Source organism: Cygnus atratus, chromosome Z, assembly GCF_013377495.2.
Source record: "Cygnus atratus isolate AKBS03 ecotype Queensland, Australia chromosome Z, CAtr_DNAZoo_HiC_assembly, whole genome shotgun sequence".
NCBI lineage: Eukaryota > Metazoa > Chordata > Aves > Anseriformes > Anatidae > Cygnus > Cygnus atratus.
The window spans coordinates 62,172,802-62,190,934 of NC_066396.1; the positions used below are offsets into that span (position 1 = coordinate 62,172,802).

The 18,133-nt window shown below is 40.8% G+C and overlaps 1 protein-coding gene across 10 annotated transcripts in view; it reads right to left on the reverse strand.

The window, feature by feature from the left end:
• MCC (MCC regulator of WNT signaling pathway) overlaps nt 1-18,133 on the reverse strand; it is a 207,507-nt gene that overhangs the window by 94,555 nt on the left and 94,819 nt on the right. Inside the window, exon 1 of one of the 10 annotated variants that reach the window (XM_035562612.2) lies at nt 8,414-8,834. The exons of the other annotated variants lie outside the window; for them this stretch is intronic. Coding sequence (XP_035418505.1) covers nt 8,414-8,428 — 15 coding nt within the window. The 5' untranslated portion in view covers nt 8,429-8,834. Of the gene's footprint in view, nt 1-8,413; nt 8,835-18,133 lie in introns of those variants that run through there. 10 annotated transcript variants of the gene reach the window in all.

The following is an 18,133-nucleotide window of genomic DNA, read 5'->3' on the forward strand; positions in this document are numbered from 1 at the left end:
ACAAACAATAACGCTACACCCAGAAACTGCTGTACCCCATTTAAGCAAGGAGTTGAGGAGCTCATTACAGATCACTTTTCTGAATTAAAGCCTGTACACACCATATGCTATGCATATGTTATTCATCCTTGGTCCTCCTAGACTAAGTCAGAAAATAAAATTTATAATACTTAGAAATCTTTGAGTGAAAGGTAAAAACACTTCTAAGTATTTATATAGTATTATTACTTAGAAGTGGGTAGTGGTATTTCTCTTCACAGACCAGAACAAATGAGATTGGTTTTCTTTTGCAAACATCAGACAGGGAATGGCAGACCTGGCACTAGAAGCCAGGTGTTTCATTTCCCAGACCAGTGCTCTAATCACTCAACCATCTTGGCCCCCAATGTACTTCATGAATTTATTTTGGCAAGCACAACATAGTGATAACATTGCCTACTATCTTATTCTACTGCGCATGAATTATGCACTACGGTATCGACGTAAAAATGATTAGTTCTTACAAACTGATAAAACTCTGAAGTTAATACACTTTTTTTTTTTTTAGTGAAAAGTGAGGTGACATTGCCATTTTTTGGTGACAAATAATGGATTTTTAGGTTAGGAAAATAAGAACAAGCAAGTCTATCTTGCAATAGTAGTTGAGAAAATACATTTAATTCACATCAAATCACAAATGCACCACTGATCGTATCTGTCCAAACCAAAAATGAGAATGAAAGAAAAGCTTTTATTGTTTACTACAATGAATATGGAAATTAGTTTTTTTTTTCCATTGTAGACCGTAAAATTTGATAACTCCTTTTTGGAAATTGTCCAGTAGGTACTGTAGTTAAGATATTTTAATCTGTCTGTGCTGAACAGAGAAACAAAACTTTATGCAGCCTCTGTGTACCAGAAACAAACAAACAAAAAGACTACACATCATCCCCCTATACCCTAATATACTTTAATGCAGTAGCTATAATGCAGAGGAGAATTTAAAACTAAAATAGAAACAAGATATATGCAAGTTACACGGAGCACAAGTGTTCAGAACAAAGGATGTAAAAGGGGCTGTACGTTACTTATAGTTAAGAAAGCAGAACATCAGAGGGGAATTGAAATAATAGATGTAGCTTACGTTAGTTCCAACTTGTTCACGTTTCATGCAAGCCCTGCAGTTGTTTCAGAACACCCTGTTTTCTATTACAAATTAATCATGGTAACGTGCTCTGTTGTCAGACATCATGGAGATACAGGAATGGCTGACAAAAAGAATTCCTACGCTCATTTTAAAATAAAAGGAAATTAGTTCCTTACGAAGCACCTATCAGTAGATAAAAATACATCCGCCAGCGTATGTAAGACATGTTTGGAAATGCAACTTCGGAGTTTAGATGACCTATGAAACTAGAGTTAATTCAGTGTACTTTTATGTAAACCGGGAAGCAAATGCTGTAGCACAAGTGGTCTGATAGATCAGCAGTGGTACAGGCTGATGAATCGTACAGAACAGTAGGACCTCTCAGGTTGGACACGAGGTCTCTAGTCCAATCTCTCACTCACTGCAGCATCAAGGTTGACCAGGAGTATTTGTGCAGCTGGGTCTTGAAAACCTCCTTGGATGAAGAGTGAACAAACTCCAAGAAACCAGCTCGCCTGCTCAACTGCCTTCACAGGGAAAACAATTTCCACATATTCAGTTACGTCCCATTTCACTTTATGTCTATGCTCCCTCTCTCCATGCACCTCAGTAAGAGCCTGATTCCATCTTCACAACAACCCACTGTGGCCTCGGGGGCTTCTTGTATATCAGCCTGAAGCCATTCCTTCCCTAGACAGAACAAGCTTCTCCTCCCAGGGCAAGTGCTCCAGCCCCTGATCATCCTGTCAGCCCTCCACTGGGCCCACTCATCTCTGTTGTACTGAGAGGCTCCAAGCTGCAGACATAGCCATAACAGGCATAGCAAGTAACAGGTGTACAGTACAAGGCACAATGGATTTAAAAACACTGGCTTTTTATTTATTAGCTAAACAGCTTCACCAATAATGCCTAGATGACAGAAGGGAAAAAAAACTGAAGTAGTCCTGAAAAAGTTTTCCCAAGTACCTTGATACAAATGGAACAAGACTACAGTAGGAAGTGGCTTCAGTTCCGTTCTGCCACCACAGCTTTATTACAGCAACAACAAACCAAACAAACAGAAAAGCCCTAGATTTTGCAGCCACAGTAGGTAAAATGCATTCAATTTTACTAGAAATTATGTCAGTGTCTCATGAATACTTCCATTTCAAATGTGATTAACTTGTTCTTGCACGAAAACAGTGCCACAATACAGGAAACAAACAAGATACTAAGCTGTGCAGGGGTATTAAATGACCAGTCCCCATCTTAACTAACTTATGCAACATTTATAAAAGGGGACTAACAATGAACTAATGACATCTGCAAATAAGAGTAAACTGGGTGGTGCTGGAAACAGTTTGATGAGGAACAATACAGAAGATTTACAAAGACGGTTTGGAAATTAAGATGAATTTGGAAAAAGGCCAGGTAATATAAAATGGAAGAATACTAAACAAAGAGTAAGTTAGCATATAGGAGCACCCTGAAGGAAGCACACAGAAGTGAAGAAAAGTGAGAAGTGAAGAAGCAGGAAAAAGAAGTGCACCTTGAGCAGTTTATGGGAGGGACACTGTTAGCGAGTCAAGAAGGTGACACCTCTTGTTTGTGCAGCTCAGGTAAGAAGCCATCTGGAATAATCCATCCAGTCCTGAATAACTCAATACTAAGCCAAGACTGATGTACTGAGGGAAATTCAGAAAACAACAACAACAAACCAATGAAAATCATAAAGCTAATGATTGCTTTGTGTGTCTGCCTACCTGCCCATCACAACAGGACGTGTACATCTGTGAGGCACACGTGAGGCTGAGGTGCATAATCTGGGTAAATGATCGTGAACACAGGCAGCTAATTCCAGGGTAGGGACCCAATGAGTAAATGCACTTTGGCCCACAAGGTCTCAGGTGGGGAAGAGTAAGAAAGGAATGTGTATTGTGACTTTTTTCTGACTATAAGATTTTTTTCTGCTTGAACAATCCCTGGAGACATTTTTGAATTACCATTATTTGAAATTCCGTTACTTAAAACATGTTGAAGAGTTGGAAAAGGTTCTAAAAGATACTGTAAAGAGTAATCCTGCACAGGCAGGGAAATCATCACTGAGGCCTTTTGCCACAGCCAGTGTTGTGTATTTCTAGGGTATCTTAAAAAACTGTCCTTGCATTTAATCCTCCAGATCTCTTAAGCTCAGAACATAAATATACATATATATATATATAAAAAGAAAAAAAGAAAAGCCCAAGAGAAAATGAAGGTATGGAATTATTTTTATCTAAATCCTTAAAAAACAACAACAAACAACTTATAACTAAAACAAAGAAGACGTAACAGCACAACTAGATTTGTACCAGAAGATCATTATTACTGTATTATGACCTCTCATGCATACACTAATAATTTCTCTTAAAAAAGACATCCAGTAAGCATGAAACAATTGTGTCTGAATTCTTTAGAACAGTCATACTTGTCTTAAATGAGTAATGCTGCAAGAAAGCATGTAAACCCATTCACCCGAAAGCCAAGTGTAGTTTTGATTGGCATTCTTCTGATTTTGCCTTAGGTTGATGTTACTTCTGGCTTGTCACAGAAGACACCCTGAAAATGCATGCCCTTCTGATTCCTTCCCCCACGGTGCTGGGAGCCAGCAAGCAAGCGATGAGATGGGGCCTCAGCCGCCAGAGGGTCAACCCACCACTGTGCTCAACTGCATTCAGCAATCCCATGCGTTCCCAGGTGAAAGAATCCATACCATTTACAGCATCTTGATCCTCTCTCTTCTTACAAACCACTCTAAAGGCTAAATTCAGTTCAATGAATGATTAAAACAAGAATGGCAAAGAAGGCAGATGAATCAGTAAAAAGCAGGAAGCAAGTCTAGCAATATTTTTTTTTAACTCTACCTAAATAAACTGAAAAGATGTGCTAAGAAGCTTGTTAAAATGAACTTTCCAAAACACGAGATGTTATATAACTCACTGAAATACAGGAAAATGCTCTGTGCCAGCAGAGGAGACTTCTACAATCGCCTAAAAATAGCTTTAAAAAACCGAGGGAGTTCACTTCTAAATGAGTGATTCTGACTTTGCTGCTTTCATGCTGGCTGTAATCCAACTCAGCAAGAACGAGGTTTGCCTCTGCAGGTCTGACTAATGCACAACTAATTTCAGAGAGAAGCAACTTGGAAAATCATCAAATACCAATCTGTTCCTTATTCTGCAACGGCCAGAACACAAAATGACTTACGGGTATGGCACATAGAGGTCACGTCCACTGCAGCTTTTCAGAACTCATATGAAATGAGTTTTACCATATCCAAAAGGTTTCTTCTATTGGACAAAAAAGGGGCCACGGCCATAAAGCTTCTTTCAGATCTTTAAAATTAAACCTCCGCTCTTACCGAAGCTCTAACAGAAGAAACAACCAGACAAAAAATGGTAGCAAAGCTAACTGTGAAATCACAGAGAAAGCCAAGCAAACACTGTTTAGGAAACAAGCCCAGGAGATTCTACGACCAAGAACTGTGGCTCTCAGTCAGGAGCATGGAACTAACATGCAACAGTCACGAAGCCCCAACACAAAGATGCAGGGGAAAAATGCTGTCTCCATCATCAGAGAAACCCTTCTGAAAGGCTTTTTCAGAGGCTCTCTCAGCTGAGGCAATTCAAGGAGATGAGCATTTTCACTGTCCTGCTGACTGTCCTTCTTGAGTCACATGGAATCTCACTGGGTCACAGATTAAGCTGAGTTCCTTGTTATCACCTTCCCTTTGGTGTATACCTGCACCTCATGTAATCCCACTGGTCTATCCTGCTATTTTCTGCCTGCACTGGGTTTGGAGTTGCTGACACACCTCACTGTGCTACTTTGTGCCTTCTCTTCATGCTGGTTCACATCACTAGTCAGAAACCTATCAGCAATCTCTCTCTTTGCCTGATCTCCACTGGAGTGGGAAAAACCCATATTTTGGCCACACTCAATGGGTTAATTCTGCTTGTTTCAGAACGAGATTCTTCCTGAAGCTTGCCACTTGTTCCTCCCCAGCACACCTTTCTGTTAAATACCCGCGCTGTGCTTTGGTCATTTTGACTGTTGCCACATCCCCTAGGATATCTAAAACATCATGGAATAACACTGTTGTCTTCATATTCTAGCAAGCACCACCACTCAGCTTAAAACACCTCTGTTGTTGCTGTGGTAATTTTTTGATTCTGTCTTCACAGGTGTTTTATTCAGGTGTTCATGGGGAATGGCTTGCTTTTCGCTCTTTTTTGAATTACTGAATGCATACCCCAGAAGAGAAAAAAAGCTGTCACATAAGCAGGACTGTGACAGACTTCCCCAAATTTAGTTCTGGAACTTCATGGTGTAAAAGTAAGCATAGTCTACCCGTATTTTGTAAAGCAGAATGGTGGCCCTCGTGAGAAATGAGCCAACGTGCTACTGGGCTGTGATCTCACGCTCCTGGCCTCTAGATGCCTGTGCTGCCCAGAGCATCCAGACTATAGGGAGGTGAAATTTCATCTCGTCTCCCAGTGAGAGACAGTGTGAACTGGGTTAAGGGAGTTCATGGAAGACAGAGCATGTGAGCAAGCCAGGGTCTCAAGATGTGCATGGCTGCTACTCCAGTCAGACAAGTGTCCCGGAGACAGCTGGAAAACACTCAGTGAGTGCAAAGACGGAAATGGGAGAATGCACAAGAGGAAGGGCCATGGACATGGCTGAAGTGTTAGATCACACATGCTAGCTCTCATTATTCACCGTGCTATAGCGTTACACAATGACAAAGGGAAAGGAGCTCTCTAATACCAACAATAATGTATGTATTTGGGCTGGAAATGGAGGATTTGCCACACCGAATAAGAAAAGCAACCTATCTGTGGTGTTGTCTTCAGTATCGACTAAAATTCTGCATTTCAGAGGAAGTAAGGACAACACACAGTCAATGAAATGCTCTGCATGGAGGATTAAAATTGTTCCTTATTCCCTGCTGTATTTGGGCTGAGGTAATCTGAAACACATCATCTTCTAATAGTGAGCAGGGCTGGTCAATGTACTGTTAAAAATAAGAACACCTGAGTCCTGTCTACACAAGAGCTGCCCTTGTGACAGCAATGAGCGAAGTCAATAATGGGTTTGAACTTCTGTCACTGCTGATGCACGGTGGAGAACAGACTTAATAGTAAAATGATAAATAGGGAGTGTGACATCTCTAGAGCAGCAGAAGTGCTGTACTCAGCATGCCTCCCATTTTCGCTCAAAGTTGGGAAAGACCTTCCTTTAACAGGAGGAAAAGGAACACAGCAAAAAGACAGGTAGTTTGGTTAAAATCAGGCATGGCTTTCATACCACAGGTGTTGAGAAGTTTTAGTGTATAGTGATTAATATAGGATGGATACAGTGCTAACATAAAGCAGCCCAAGCACCTCCAAAAGCTAAAAGAAGTGGAAAAAAGAGAACAAATAAAACGTGTCAGGTAGTTTGAAAGGACTGCACAAACAAAGCAGTAAGCTAGGTATAAGAAAAGAACCATTTTAATGTTACTTAGATGATGTCAGAGAAATATACAGTGAAAGGGGAAGGCTGCTATATGTCTTTCTCATATCATACTTGTTGAAAGGCCTTCAAACTCGAGAACCAGGCCGGAAAAAAGATTTTATTTACAATTATTAATTTTTAAAATATGGGTACCTTTGGAAAAGAAAGGATTAGATTTCCCAAGAGCATGTTTTTGAACACAGCTCCCCCCCATATGCCTGGCAACAGGAAAGGAGCTATGCCAAAGGGAAGTAAATGGAGAGGATCCTGCACCGCAAATCCTTTCTGCCTTGCCTGTGCCTCCCAAAGCAACTGACAGCTACTTAGCAAAGCAGAGGTCCTCTCTGAATCATTCTGCAGAATGGCTGCCCAACTCAAAGTGAAAAATGAAGTTTACAAGAAATGCTGGATGTAGCACAGACACATTAACCCTAACACACAGATGAAAGGAGAGGGTGCAATGAACCCTCTTTTCTACCTTCTTTATTCCACGCTTGTTAGCAAGAACTGCTGTTTTAGCACATCACATACCATCCCCACCCCCTTCCTACTCCTCCTCCAATTTTCATGAGCTCTGTGGCTGTCATATCTGCGCTGAAATAGAGAGGGTTCAAATGGAGAGGGTTCCAGGAGTCTTGAAAACTTTTTAACCATTCTCCTATGCAGCCTTTCTTATAATGTGTAAATAAATGCATTACAGGCTGCTGGAGCTCACCTCTACTACCCGGCTCAAGAACTGAATGCCAAAGTTTGCTTTGTTTTCTAATAAAAATCTAATGTATACAAACAATGTGGAAGCAGGTTAAGGTTTTAACAACAGTTTGTACACGTTAGTTGAGATTAAAAGCAGAATGCTTACTGAAAAAAAAATAATCTATGTTTTTATCAGAAGCCTTTATTACCATTATCTGTTGCAACAGACCACTATGCATAGACCCTGCCATGCACTGAAAACACCCACACAGCCTGGTCCAGAAAAGCTTATACTCTAGGTAAGAACATGAAGACATTAAGTTTCCCCCAAATCCAATGCAGTCAGATGTATCATCTAAATGCTAATGGTTACTGCAATTAGGTATGGTCTCTTATTTATCTGTCTCTAGCTCTTCTGTAGTACTGCCAGGTAGGCTCATATCAAAATGCTATTTACAAGCAATCTGTACTTGGCAGTACAATAAAAGCAGTGATGTGAATTAAAAGGACCGATAATTGAAAACAGGCCTGTTCTTGCCACTGACCTCTGCTGTGTATCAACTTAGCAATACACCTATAACACTGATCAAAATCTAATGGTATAAACTTTTTATATTCAGGTAAAATTAAGCCATTTTAAAATGCTGTCAACACCACATTCACTTCAAATGGTACTGTAACACAGTGCAGACAGACTTTGTTACACGGTTACTTGCAAGAAACAGGCATTTTAAAGGAATTCAAGATCCTGTACCTCCTTCCACTACAAAAATGCAGCAAAATTTTTCTAAATGTTTTATATAAAATTAGCTTGTTATTGTTCCTGTTTTATTGTTTATTTATTATTCTCTTTAGTTATCTGGATGAAGGTGATTGAAAGCTACAGAAAAGCCTCCAGTTCAAAGGAAAGAATGGATTTGCTACGAGGTGAGGTTTTGTTTGGTTTACTCTTTTGAGAGCAAAAAGTTTCCTCGTACACACTCTAGGCCCTTGATCGATTTAACCCTCCCTGTAAGTCAAAGTTCTTTCTCACTGCCAAGGTTTCTACGGTCAGCTCAGCCACGTAAGTCCTCTCACCTGCATGTCCAACATGGGATCTCCTTCACTTCTTTTGCTGCAGCCCCCACGTCCAACATCTCACAGCTCTGAAATCGTTACATCCAGGCCACTTAAATCACCACCCAGCGCCGCCAGCGGCGCTAAAACTTCCTCTCCGCGTTACCTACGCTGCTGACCTCTGGAACACAAGCCGGCAAACACGAGCGAGACAAAGCATTCACGGTTTACGAGCCTGCTCCCGGTCCTGCGGCGGTGCGGGCCGACCCGACCACTCGCCCCCAGCCTGGTGCAGAGCCGGGAGGAGGCCCTGCCGCCGCCTCCCTCACCTCGCCGCGGCGGGACGGCGGCAGGACGGACGGACGGACGGACGGACGGGCAGGCACCAGGACGGACGGACGGACGGACAGGCGGCCCCCGGGGCCTGCCGCCGCCCCGCCCCGCCGGAAGGGCTGCCGGGCAGCGGAGCTTCGCCGCCTCGTCCCCCTGCGCCCGCTCGGCCTCGTCGCGCCGTGGCCCCGCGGCGGCTGCCCGCGGGCCCTGGCTGCCCCGCCGAGGGCACGTCCCGGTACCTGCCGCCCCGCCGACACCGCCTGCAGCCCGGCGCTGCCTGTTTGCGAGAATTCCTGCTTTCCTGTTTCTGCGAGAGGGCTTCTTATCCGCACGAACAGGAAACCTTGCGGTAACCGGCCTCCTCCCTTTTGTTCAAAAACACTGATGCCGACTGCCTGGGAAGCAAAAACAAACGCATCCTGAGTTCAAAGGCATTTCTGCATTCCAGTTGCTTCTCTGACAATGCCGTGTTACAGGGCAGCCAATTTCTTCCCAGCAGCGAAGCAGCAGGCTGCGCTTACAACACCACACCACATGCACAGCCGACACAGCTTCAACATCTGTTTCTGAAGAGCCATGCCCTTACCTTAATGCACTGCTTACTTGTCCCGTGAGCAGTGAACAGGGCATCTTGTGCCTAACAAACTCTGCAACTGTTTAATCAGTCCCGCTTAATGAACATCATCAGCTCCTTTCACACCCTCAGTGCCTGTGGTATAGGACGTACCTCAGCTTCTGCCTTCCCTCCCTCCAGCACAACTGAGTCACCCTCCCTGCTCTCCGGCAGCACAGTGATCGTATGACAGCCGGACAGCTCCATCGAGACCAACCTCATACCAGTAAGAGCTTTCAGGACGACCCAAACCACAGATTACTTTACGTCTCAATGGTACTTCGCAGACCTTCTCTGGAGGCTGGAGTGTTCCCTTTGCTTATCGCACTTCCAGCTGGGCGAAAGGTTTATTTTCAGGTACTTACATTTGTAGTAAATTCCCAAGAACCAAACCTACAGTAATAAATATGCAGTATAACACAGGACAAAGCAGTCTACAGTTCACAAAAGTCTCAGGTTGTAAACAGGTTATTAACGTATATCCATCTATTTTCACAGTACTAAATAGCACTTTGACAAAATAATACTATATTATTTAATAACGCAAATTCAATCATATGATTGTATCAACCAAGGGGCATCCAACACATGCTAAGAAGTGCAAAAGCACACAGGAAGACATTCTGTTTTTTTCTGGAAAGTATTTTGAGCTCTTAAAAAATTATACCTATTAATAAATATCATTAATCACTAATTAAAAAAGAAAACGTGACAAATACAGGATGTATGCTGATACGAAAGCTCAGCAGAAGACCAATAAAACATCATTATCAATACTCAGCCCACAAATGCAATCACTCTAAAATCTATTCCAAATAAAATCCTGGGTTCCAGACCCTAACAACAAAACCATCTTCAGAATGTTGCAATGTAGACTGTTGTGTAACTGTTCACACATGATGCTTTCTGTTAGAAAATGCACATGCTATTTGTTGCTTCTGCCTGCAACCGTTCCTACAAAGGCAAATATCTCCTGGTCAGACTAATATTTTCGTCTCTTTCCCTATGGATTAGTACAAAAGCTTTCTTCTTTCTAAGTGCTGTCTTATGGAAGGAAGCCACTCTAGAAAAGTCAATCATTTACAAGAGAATGCCCATCTCTTGCACAAATCCTCTTAGAAAAACTGTGTTAATTGGCAACACTTGGCTAGATGATAAATTTGATTAAGTTTGGTTTGCAGATGAATGACAAATTTCAGTTTTGAGCTACTTTACTCACAACTGTATTCCCTAAGTTCATACGCTTACGGCTATGGAGTTAAACCCTGGAATGTATGAATACTTTTGTGTAGATATAAGTTCCTTTTAAGAGCAAGTAAACTGGGAATTAGATTGAATATGGTAAAGAAAATTAAATTTTGTTCATTCCTTTAAGAATAGAAGCATATTAAAAAATGAATTATTTGACAACACTCTCACAAAAAATGTCTGTTAATTATCTTGAGTGACATGGAGCTTCCGCGGACATACTGTTTTCAGAGCTCTTGCCCTCAGCTCCCCAGAGAATGGAAATCACAGGTTTAACTCCAAGTCACCGTCTCCATATACATTCTACAACAGTCCTGCCTTGCAAGCTTTTGGCATTACATTATTATTATTATGATTATTTCTAATACATACAATGTTAACCACATAGTTCTTCTGCTGTTCTACTATGGCAATATTAAGGGCACAGATATCTCTGCATAATTTTGCTGTAATTGCTCTGTTCAAGGCTATTTCAGACTCTGCTTCTGCCCCAAGTGCCGTACCCACCGCTGAGCTGTGCACTTGTGGTTCACATGAAGCTGTGCTTCCCATTCCATTCCTCATAATGGATAACAGCATGCCTCTCTAACCCCAGGGAGCTGCTCTGGGTTCATCAGCAAATTGTGATGTTTTTTAAAAGAAAGGTGGTTTAGATGATGTGCAAGTTCTCAGGACTTATTTACTTCTGACACTCACATGCTCAAAAGCCTCCTTTTTTATTTATTTTTTCTTTCTTTGCCTTTTGTGCTAAAAATAAATAACAAACTAACTGAAAACAGCTGAATAAAGTTGCCTAAATTGCCTCCTGGTTAGTCAAGTGAAAAACTCTGGTATCTTCATATTTAAACGTACCCTCAAAGACTCAAGTTTCTGACCAGCATCTTGACATCATTAAAGCACTTTTAATAAAACCGCTTTTAAAGAATTAGACCAGAGGTGGGTGCTCCTGGTGGTAGCCTATGCCACCAGAAGCAACCAGTTCCCTTACTATTAGAAAGAGCTTGTGAAGGAAAATGGTTAAAACCTCACGTTTATAGTACAACATAACAGCAAAAGTAAATGAGCACGCAAGTGTGGGGGTTATGGCGGATGAGCCTCTGAAGCACAGACAGTTGGAAAACACTTGGTAGAAGACACAGCCAGGCATCCTGCCAACCAGTAATGATAACCCTAAAAGCTGTAAGTAGCTATAACCACCTCCCCACTCACCCAAAATATATCTGTTTACAGCTAACAAATATGTAAAATAGTAATGCCAGAGTAATCCCTGGGCACCTTGCAGAAATGGTAACCTCAAAAATAAATTATGTAGCAATTTATTTATTTTTTATTATTTTCAGACTTTAAAACTTCTCCCCGTTCTTCTAAAGGCAAACTGGATTTTAAAGAGTGTGTTTTTTTTAAATAATTACTTTTTAAATCTGTATTTTTGTTTCAGAGAAACTAAATCAATATGCAGCCAAACCACAGCAAATATCCATCCAAACCATATAAGCAAAAACAGTGAGGGGTGTCAGAGAAAAATACAACATAAGCAACAGCTCAACATCTCTATACACAATTTTTCCTTTGGATAAGCTGCAACATATTCCTCAGACAATAATAAAAAAGATGTGGCGTTGTACCAAAAGCCTGTGTTATGCCAGGTGCTCTGATACATTACAACACCTAGCAGCTTCATCTGACCTATTTATGTTCCCGCTTTTAATGGCATAGCTGATTCCAGAGAAGAGCTATGCAGACCATCTGTCGGAAAGACATTTAAAAATGTTTGGAACATATCAAAGATAACACTGAGTTCAGTATTTATACATTTTTCCATTAAAAATAATCCTCCTTAGTAACTTTCTAATGACCTCTGTTGAGTAAAATTTATATACCATCTCAAATGAAGTATTTGTTTGACTGAGGAAAACACTCAGACTTATCATCCTATCACAGACCTTGCAAAGAAAGGAGAGAAATCTCCAGTACAGTTGTCAGCATGCTAACTAATATTACACGACAATCACTCTACCCACATCTACTTTACCTGTTTTTGTGAATCTGCTTGAATTGCATCAAATAAAAATAAGTACCTTAAGACAGATAAATTGAGTCAGGGCGCTAAGAGCTTGGAGTGGTGCTGACTCAGACCTTATTAAAATGTGGGCAGTGCTCTGACATGCATTCCAATCCTGTCCTGCTTTGAAAATCACGCCTTCCCGTCCCTTCCTCACAAAGCAATGTGCTTGGTGAAACAACTGTTTCCAGGAAGCAGTGAACTCAAGGCGTGGAGAGCCTCACATCTCACAAATACAGTGAACAGCATTGCAGTAACACTAACCAGGCACACTAAATATGACCAATAGATTCCATCTGCAGAACTAAAAATTAACTCACGTAGGCTAAAAAAAACAAATCAACTTCTTCAATAATTAATGTCTTCCTTTGTATTTTTATATACCTACAGTTAATTAATAGCTTCTATATATTCCATGCATACAAACTGTCTGAAACCTAGTCTTTTAACTTTCTCTCACTAATTCTCATACAAACAAAAGTTAGTATTCCGCTACTTGTCCCTTCAGATTTAGCCTAAAGTTGCATGCACAGCAAAATCCATGCCTGTAACCAGTGTATGTGGAAACAAAGGGAGAGCTGAGGATTTACCAGCACAAGTATAGGGCTGCTTACACACATCTCAACCACAAAAAAAGGCATTATTTTCAAGGATTCCAAATATACCTGATTGAACCTATCTTTTGGCCAATTCTGACCTGTACTCTGAACGCCCAATAATGGAGACAGACTAAACATTCATTTGAACATGGCCAATGTAATACAAAAAGCTTTCACGCAGCAACAGTTTATTGGAAGTTGGCCATTCTGTTTTGTCGCTAGTTTTGTGTTACTTCAGCTATATGCCCGTCAATCAAACATGCATGATAAGTTGGGCATGTAGGCTTTTTATTTTTCTCTTTCTCCTTTCTCTCTGAAGGGGCTGAGGGGACACTTAAGAAGGTAACTCTGCCCATTGATAAAGTTCATGCAATTGAGCATCAGTGTCAACTCCTCATCTACGTGAAAAGAACTTCTACTACGTAAACACAGATGTCAAACACTCACGCAAAGTCCCAAAGTAGTGCAAACTCTGGAAAGCTTTAAGTGGAAGCAAATATTGTACACCCCATTCCCAAGCCCTATCCATTCATAATTACTTAAACTGGTTCTACATCTTGTTCAGACAATGGGTGAAGACAAGTTAAAAGCATTATCCATCCTGAAATGGCAGTTCAAAAATCTGATCAATGTCTAAGCAAGCAATTTTCTGCGTAGTTCATTCTTCTGCAAAACACACATAAATGACATAAACAGAACAGACACACTTCTGCAAATTGATCAGAAACTTCGATTGCTGACATTTTTGTTGATTAGAGATAAAACATTTAAGTTCAAGGAAACAATATTTTCCTTTCTTAACAAATTCCTAGTATTAATAAATGGAATGATATTGACATGTTCTAATAAAATATCACCATTTTTAAGTAATTACACAGAATTAGTTGCATTATATATACACAAAGATATCTAGTTAAACGTGTGTGAAAAATCTCAATACATTCCTATTCCAGGATCTATGGGCAAAATTCTGCCATTACATACTCTCAGCAAAGCCTGTCTGTGACTGATATACTCTCAGTGCATTACCTGGAAAAAAAGATCTGCAGTAAGACTTAAGGTGGAAGTGAAAACCAGAGAAATCTAGCAACTGATGCAGTATGTTGTGTATTACAATTCTATGCATAGATTTATGATTACAATCCAAATCTGGTTTAAATTGAGTGTGTCTTTCTACTACACCTCTTTCTCAACCTATCTAAGTGAAGCACAACCTCAGTTTACAACAGGTTCAACTGATTTAGCTTAAGTTAGTCAAGAATGGCTGAATTTGTAATTCGAAATTTTGTAATTTTCAGTCTCCTCTCTCCCCCCAGATTAAAAACTATATACTTGCATGACATGGAGCTAAGTTTCATTTTGCTTGCCACACTGACCTGTGTGAAAGCTCTTTACACCCTGGAAAACAGGCAGTTCTATTATACCGTGAGCCACTCAAGGATGCAAGCTGATTTGGGTGTGCCAGTGATAAACAAGTATGGACAGTGATTGCATGGAACAACTGGTTGCTTTAGAGTCGCAGAATTTAAAACCAGAAGAAATTGTGATGATCTAATCTGACCTCCTGCACAACACAAGCTACATAACCCCACCTAGCAATTAGTTGCCTTTGTGACAAGTCTGATACGGTAACTCACCAACACTGGTTTTGCCAGATCCATTTTGAAACATTCACCTACAATGCTAATTCAAAGCATGCTGCATCAGGTAGGCTTTGCACCTCCTAAGCACACTTCTCAGAGCATGGAGCGACATCCTCTTCGAGATCCAGACATTATTGCCACACATTCTACCAGCCCACAGCTGTGCTGACAGAGCAGTCCCTTGTTAAACTGCTCAGCACAGCCGAATTAGCTCCCTCTCCAGCAGAGCAGATATCTGTCTGGCGCCCCGGGAAGTGCAGGTACCCAATGTAACACCTGGGCATTAGCAGGGTGTTGCAGGACAGGATAATGGCAATAGTTGCAACCATAATGCCAGCAGCTCTCTCTCCCTGCATCAGGACGGACAATGGGTGCTGCTCCTCAGTCAGATTTGTACCCTGTGTCACCATTACACCCCATGGATGATCCAAAGCAGCTCTCCAGCATGGCTGCTGTGGGTTTCCTACTGCTTTCTCAAGTCAAGGTGTTCAAAGCCCTAACACCTAAGTGAAATAACCCAAGACCAACATTCATTTAACTTCTGATTGTTTTTGACATAGGTAAATAAATTATTCAGATATACGAGCAGACACCTACCGTTTCAACACAAACATTTTAGTAAGACTTATGTTGCAGATATATTTTGTAAGTATAAACATATTGTTTGTGTCACAGAGACAAAACCAATCGGCTTGTCAAGAACAAATTATTTCAAATGTTCATATTCTTCATCAAATTAGGTTCTGTATATACCTAATCTCTACCCACAAGTACTGACATAATGAGAAAATTTATCCCAGAAATATATTAGCTTTCTGGCTGCAACCTACACACATACTCTGTTCATGATGCTCCCCTACCGTGTTTATCATAAATCAAAACCAAAGAAAGTAACCAAAGTGGTCTGCCTCAGAAATCTACCTTCAGGTTAACTCTCTCCTGCCCTTTCAGGTGTAGCAGTAATCAGCAGAGCAAGCATTAGACAAAGTTTTTGCCTACTGTACCTGTCTGCCAAATCATTTCATGCAATAAAAACTTTCTGGAAGAACGGCAACAAATTGCTTGGAAAGTGAAGTCAAAAGAACTACAGTGTGATTGGAGTTGGAAAACCAACAATGTTGCAACTGCACCATCTAACTTGGTGCATTGTTTTCTCTCTGCATCCTCAGGTGACAACATCTTAACATTGTTGTTAAAGAGAAGGTTTTTTTCTGATTTCTTTCTTCTGGTGCTATAGGAACTAACGAGGAAGCTATATTCAATTCTGCTTCATCTATCACTACCACCACTGCCCGTCAAGTTTTAAAACCAAAAGTGTTTCTGCAAGATTTGGAACAAAACCACGATCTGCCTTTTACATTCCAAGTTTTCCTTCTGAGTTATACAGATGGTCTAGATAATTAATACAGATACCAAAACAAAGATAAAATCCTTAACTAAACACAAGGGCTTTTTCCTACTTTGCTGATGTTCAGATATGTTTTTTGGCAGCTTCTAACGTGATACCCACCATGCTGAAGGACACAGCACTTCAGGTCCCTGTAGTCTGTATTCTAGAGACACTTCTGCCTAACCCCTGTTCAACATTGGACTCAGCCTTTTGAAGAACGTTTTCAGCATTTATCAGAGACATCATCAATTCACGTGTATAAACTGAAGACAATGGCTGTGTTTGTTCTTTTATAAATACAGTAATCCTTTAGTAAACAAGAGTCAGCATAATGCTTTTTATGCAGAAATACTATTTTCATGCTTATAATTTTTATTTTAAAATATACATAGAAAGAGCACGAGAGAGCATGTAATCTTTAAGCAAACCAGGATGTGTTTTTTTGGGCCAACAGGCAATATGGTTTGAGGGAGGAGTTTCCAGCAGAATGCTGTTATCACAGGCCACTGACTTAATTGCAAAAAGTTATCCAAGTTATCTTACAGCTTCTCATATTTTTTCAATCCTATTAAGTTGCACCAACTCCATACTTCCATGATATTACACTGTTTCCCGCATTTCAGATGGGAAAACAGTTTTAAAGAGATTGACTGATTGAAAAACAAGGCTGTTTTTTCACCATCTTAACCACAAAAAGGACGTTATTTTGGAGTTCAGAAATCTTGGCATATGAGCTTTTTCACAGATGATGGCGATGAAGGCTTCAGTCATCATGGGATAAACCAGGTAAGGTAGACGACTGCAGGGAATTACTTCAGCTGTTGTGGAAACAGCCTTGTCTCCTCTCCATTAGGAATTTATAATGAAACACGAAAGCACATCGTGTCATACCAAAAACTAGGGCTGTCTGCTTTCTGTGCAGGGGAAGGAGGGCAGGAGGCTGGGCTCCCAGCTCTGACTCACGCTGCCAGGAAGAGCCAGGTGGTGCAGCTGAAGCAGCTCTTTCCTGGCATGACCCCTCTGGTTACCTCAGGAATACATACCTGCCTGCTCCTCAGCCACCACCGCTGCCTATGAATCATTCCCAGCTTCTGGCTCTACCAACACACAGCCATGCAAATAAGGAGGCTGAGAAGCCCCGCTCACGTCCAGCTGAGCCAGGTCTCCTACAGACAGCAGCAGCCTCAGTGGTGGATGGACAGCCTCAGACGTAAAAACTAGCTCTGCCTGACAGTGCAACTGAGAGCTTAAAACAGTCTCTTGTAAATGCTTTCAACTTGCAGCCCAAGAGGCTGGTATACTCTACATGTAGACATATATCCGCTGTATCTACTAAGAGCATACCACATGGTCTACTCAGGTGTAAAGTATTAAGATGGTAATTGAGTAAATTCTACACTTGCATTTTTGGTATCTTTTTTTTCTTATGCTCCTTACTACAGTTATTGAAAGCTGAGATCCTTACAGCTTCTGTACCTTTTCAGTTCAATTATATTTCAATTATATAAGCAACACTGAGGAAAAGTATTCTAGTCTAAATCTAAACCTAAATCAAGGCCAGAAGCACTATATACAGTTTCTTAAATTTGTTGCCCAAAATTATCATTGCAAAAATATTTTCCCCTTACAAACAGCCCCATTTTAGAGTCAATTTCTCACTGATGTCACAAAGCTATTCCCCCTTTTACAGTTTTGCATGAGTATACATTTACCTTTCCAGAGATATCTCCCCGCTGATTTTCCTCTTACGTTGTCTCAAAACTTTTTCCAGAGTTACTTCAGTATTTCCATGAATGTAAACCACATTTGTCTGCACATGCACTAGATTTAAAACTTATATGCACCCTGGCTCC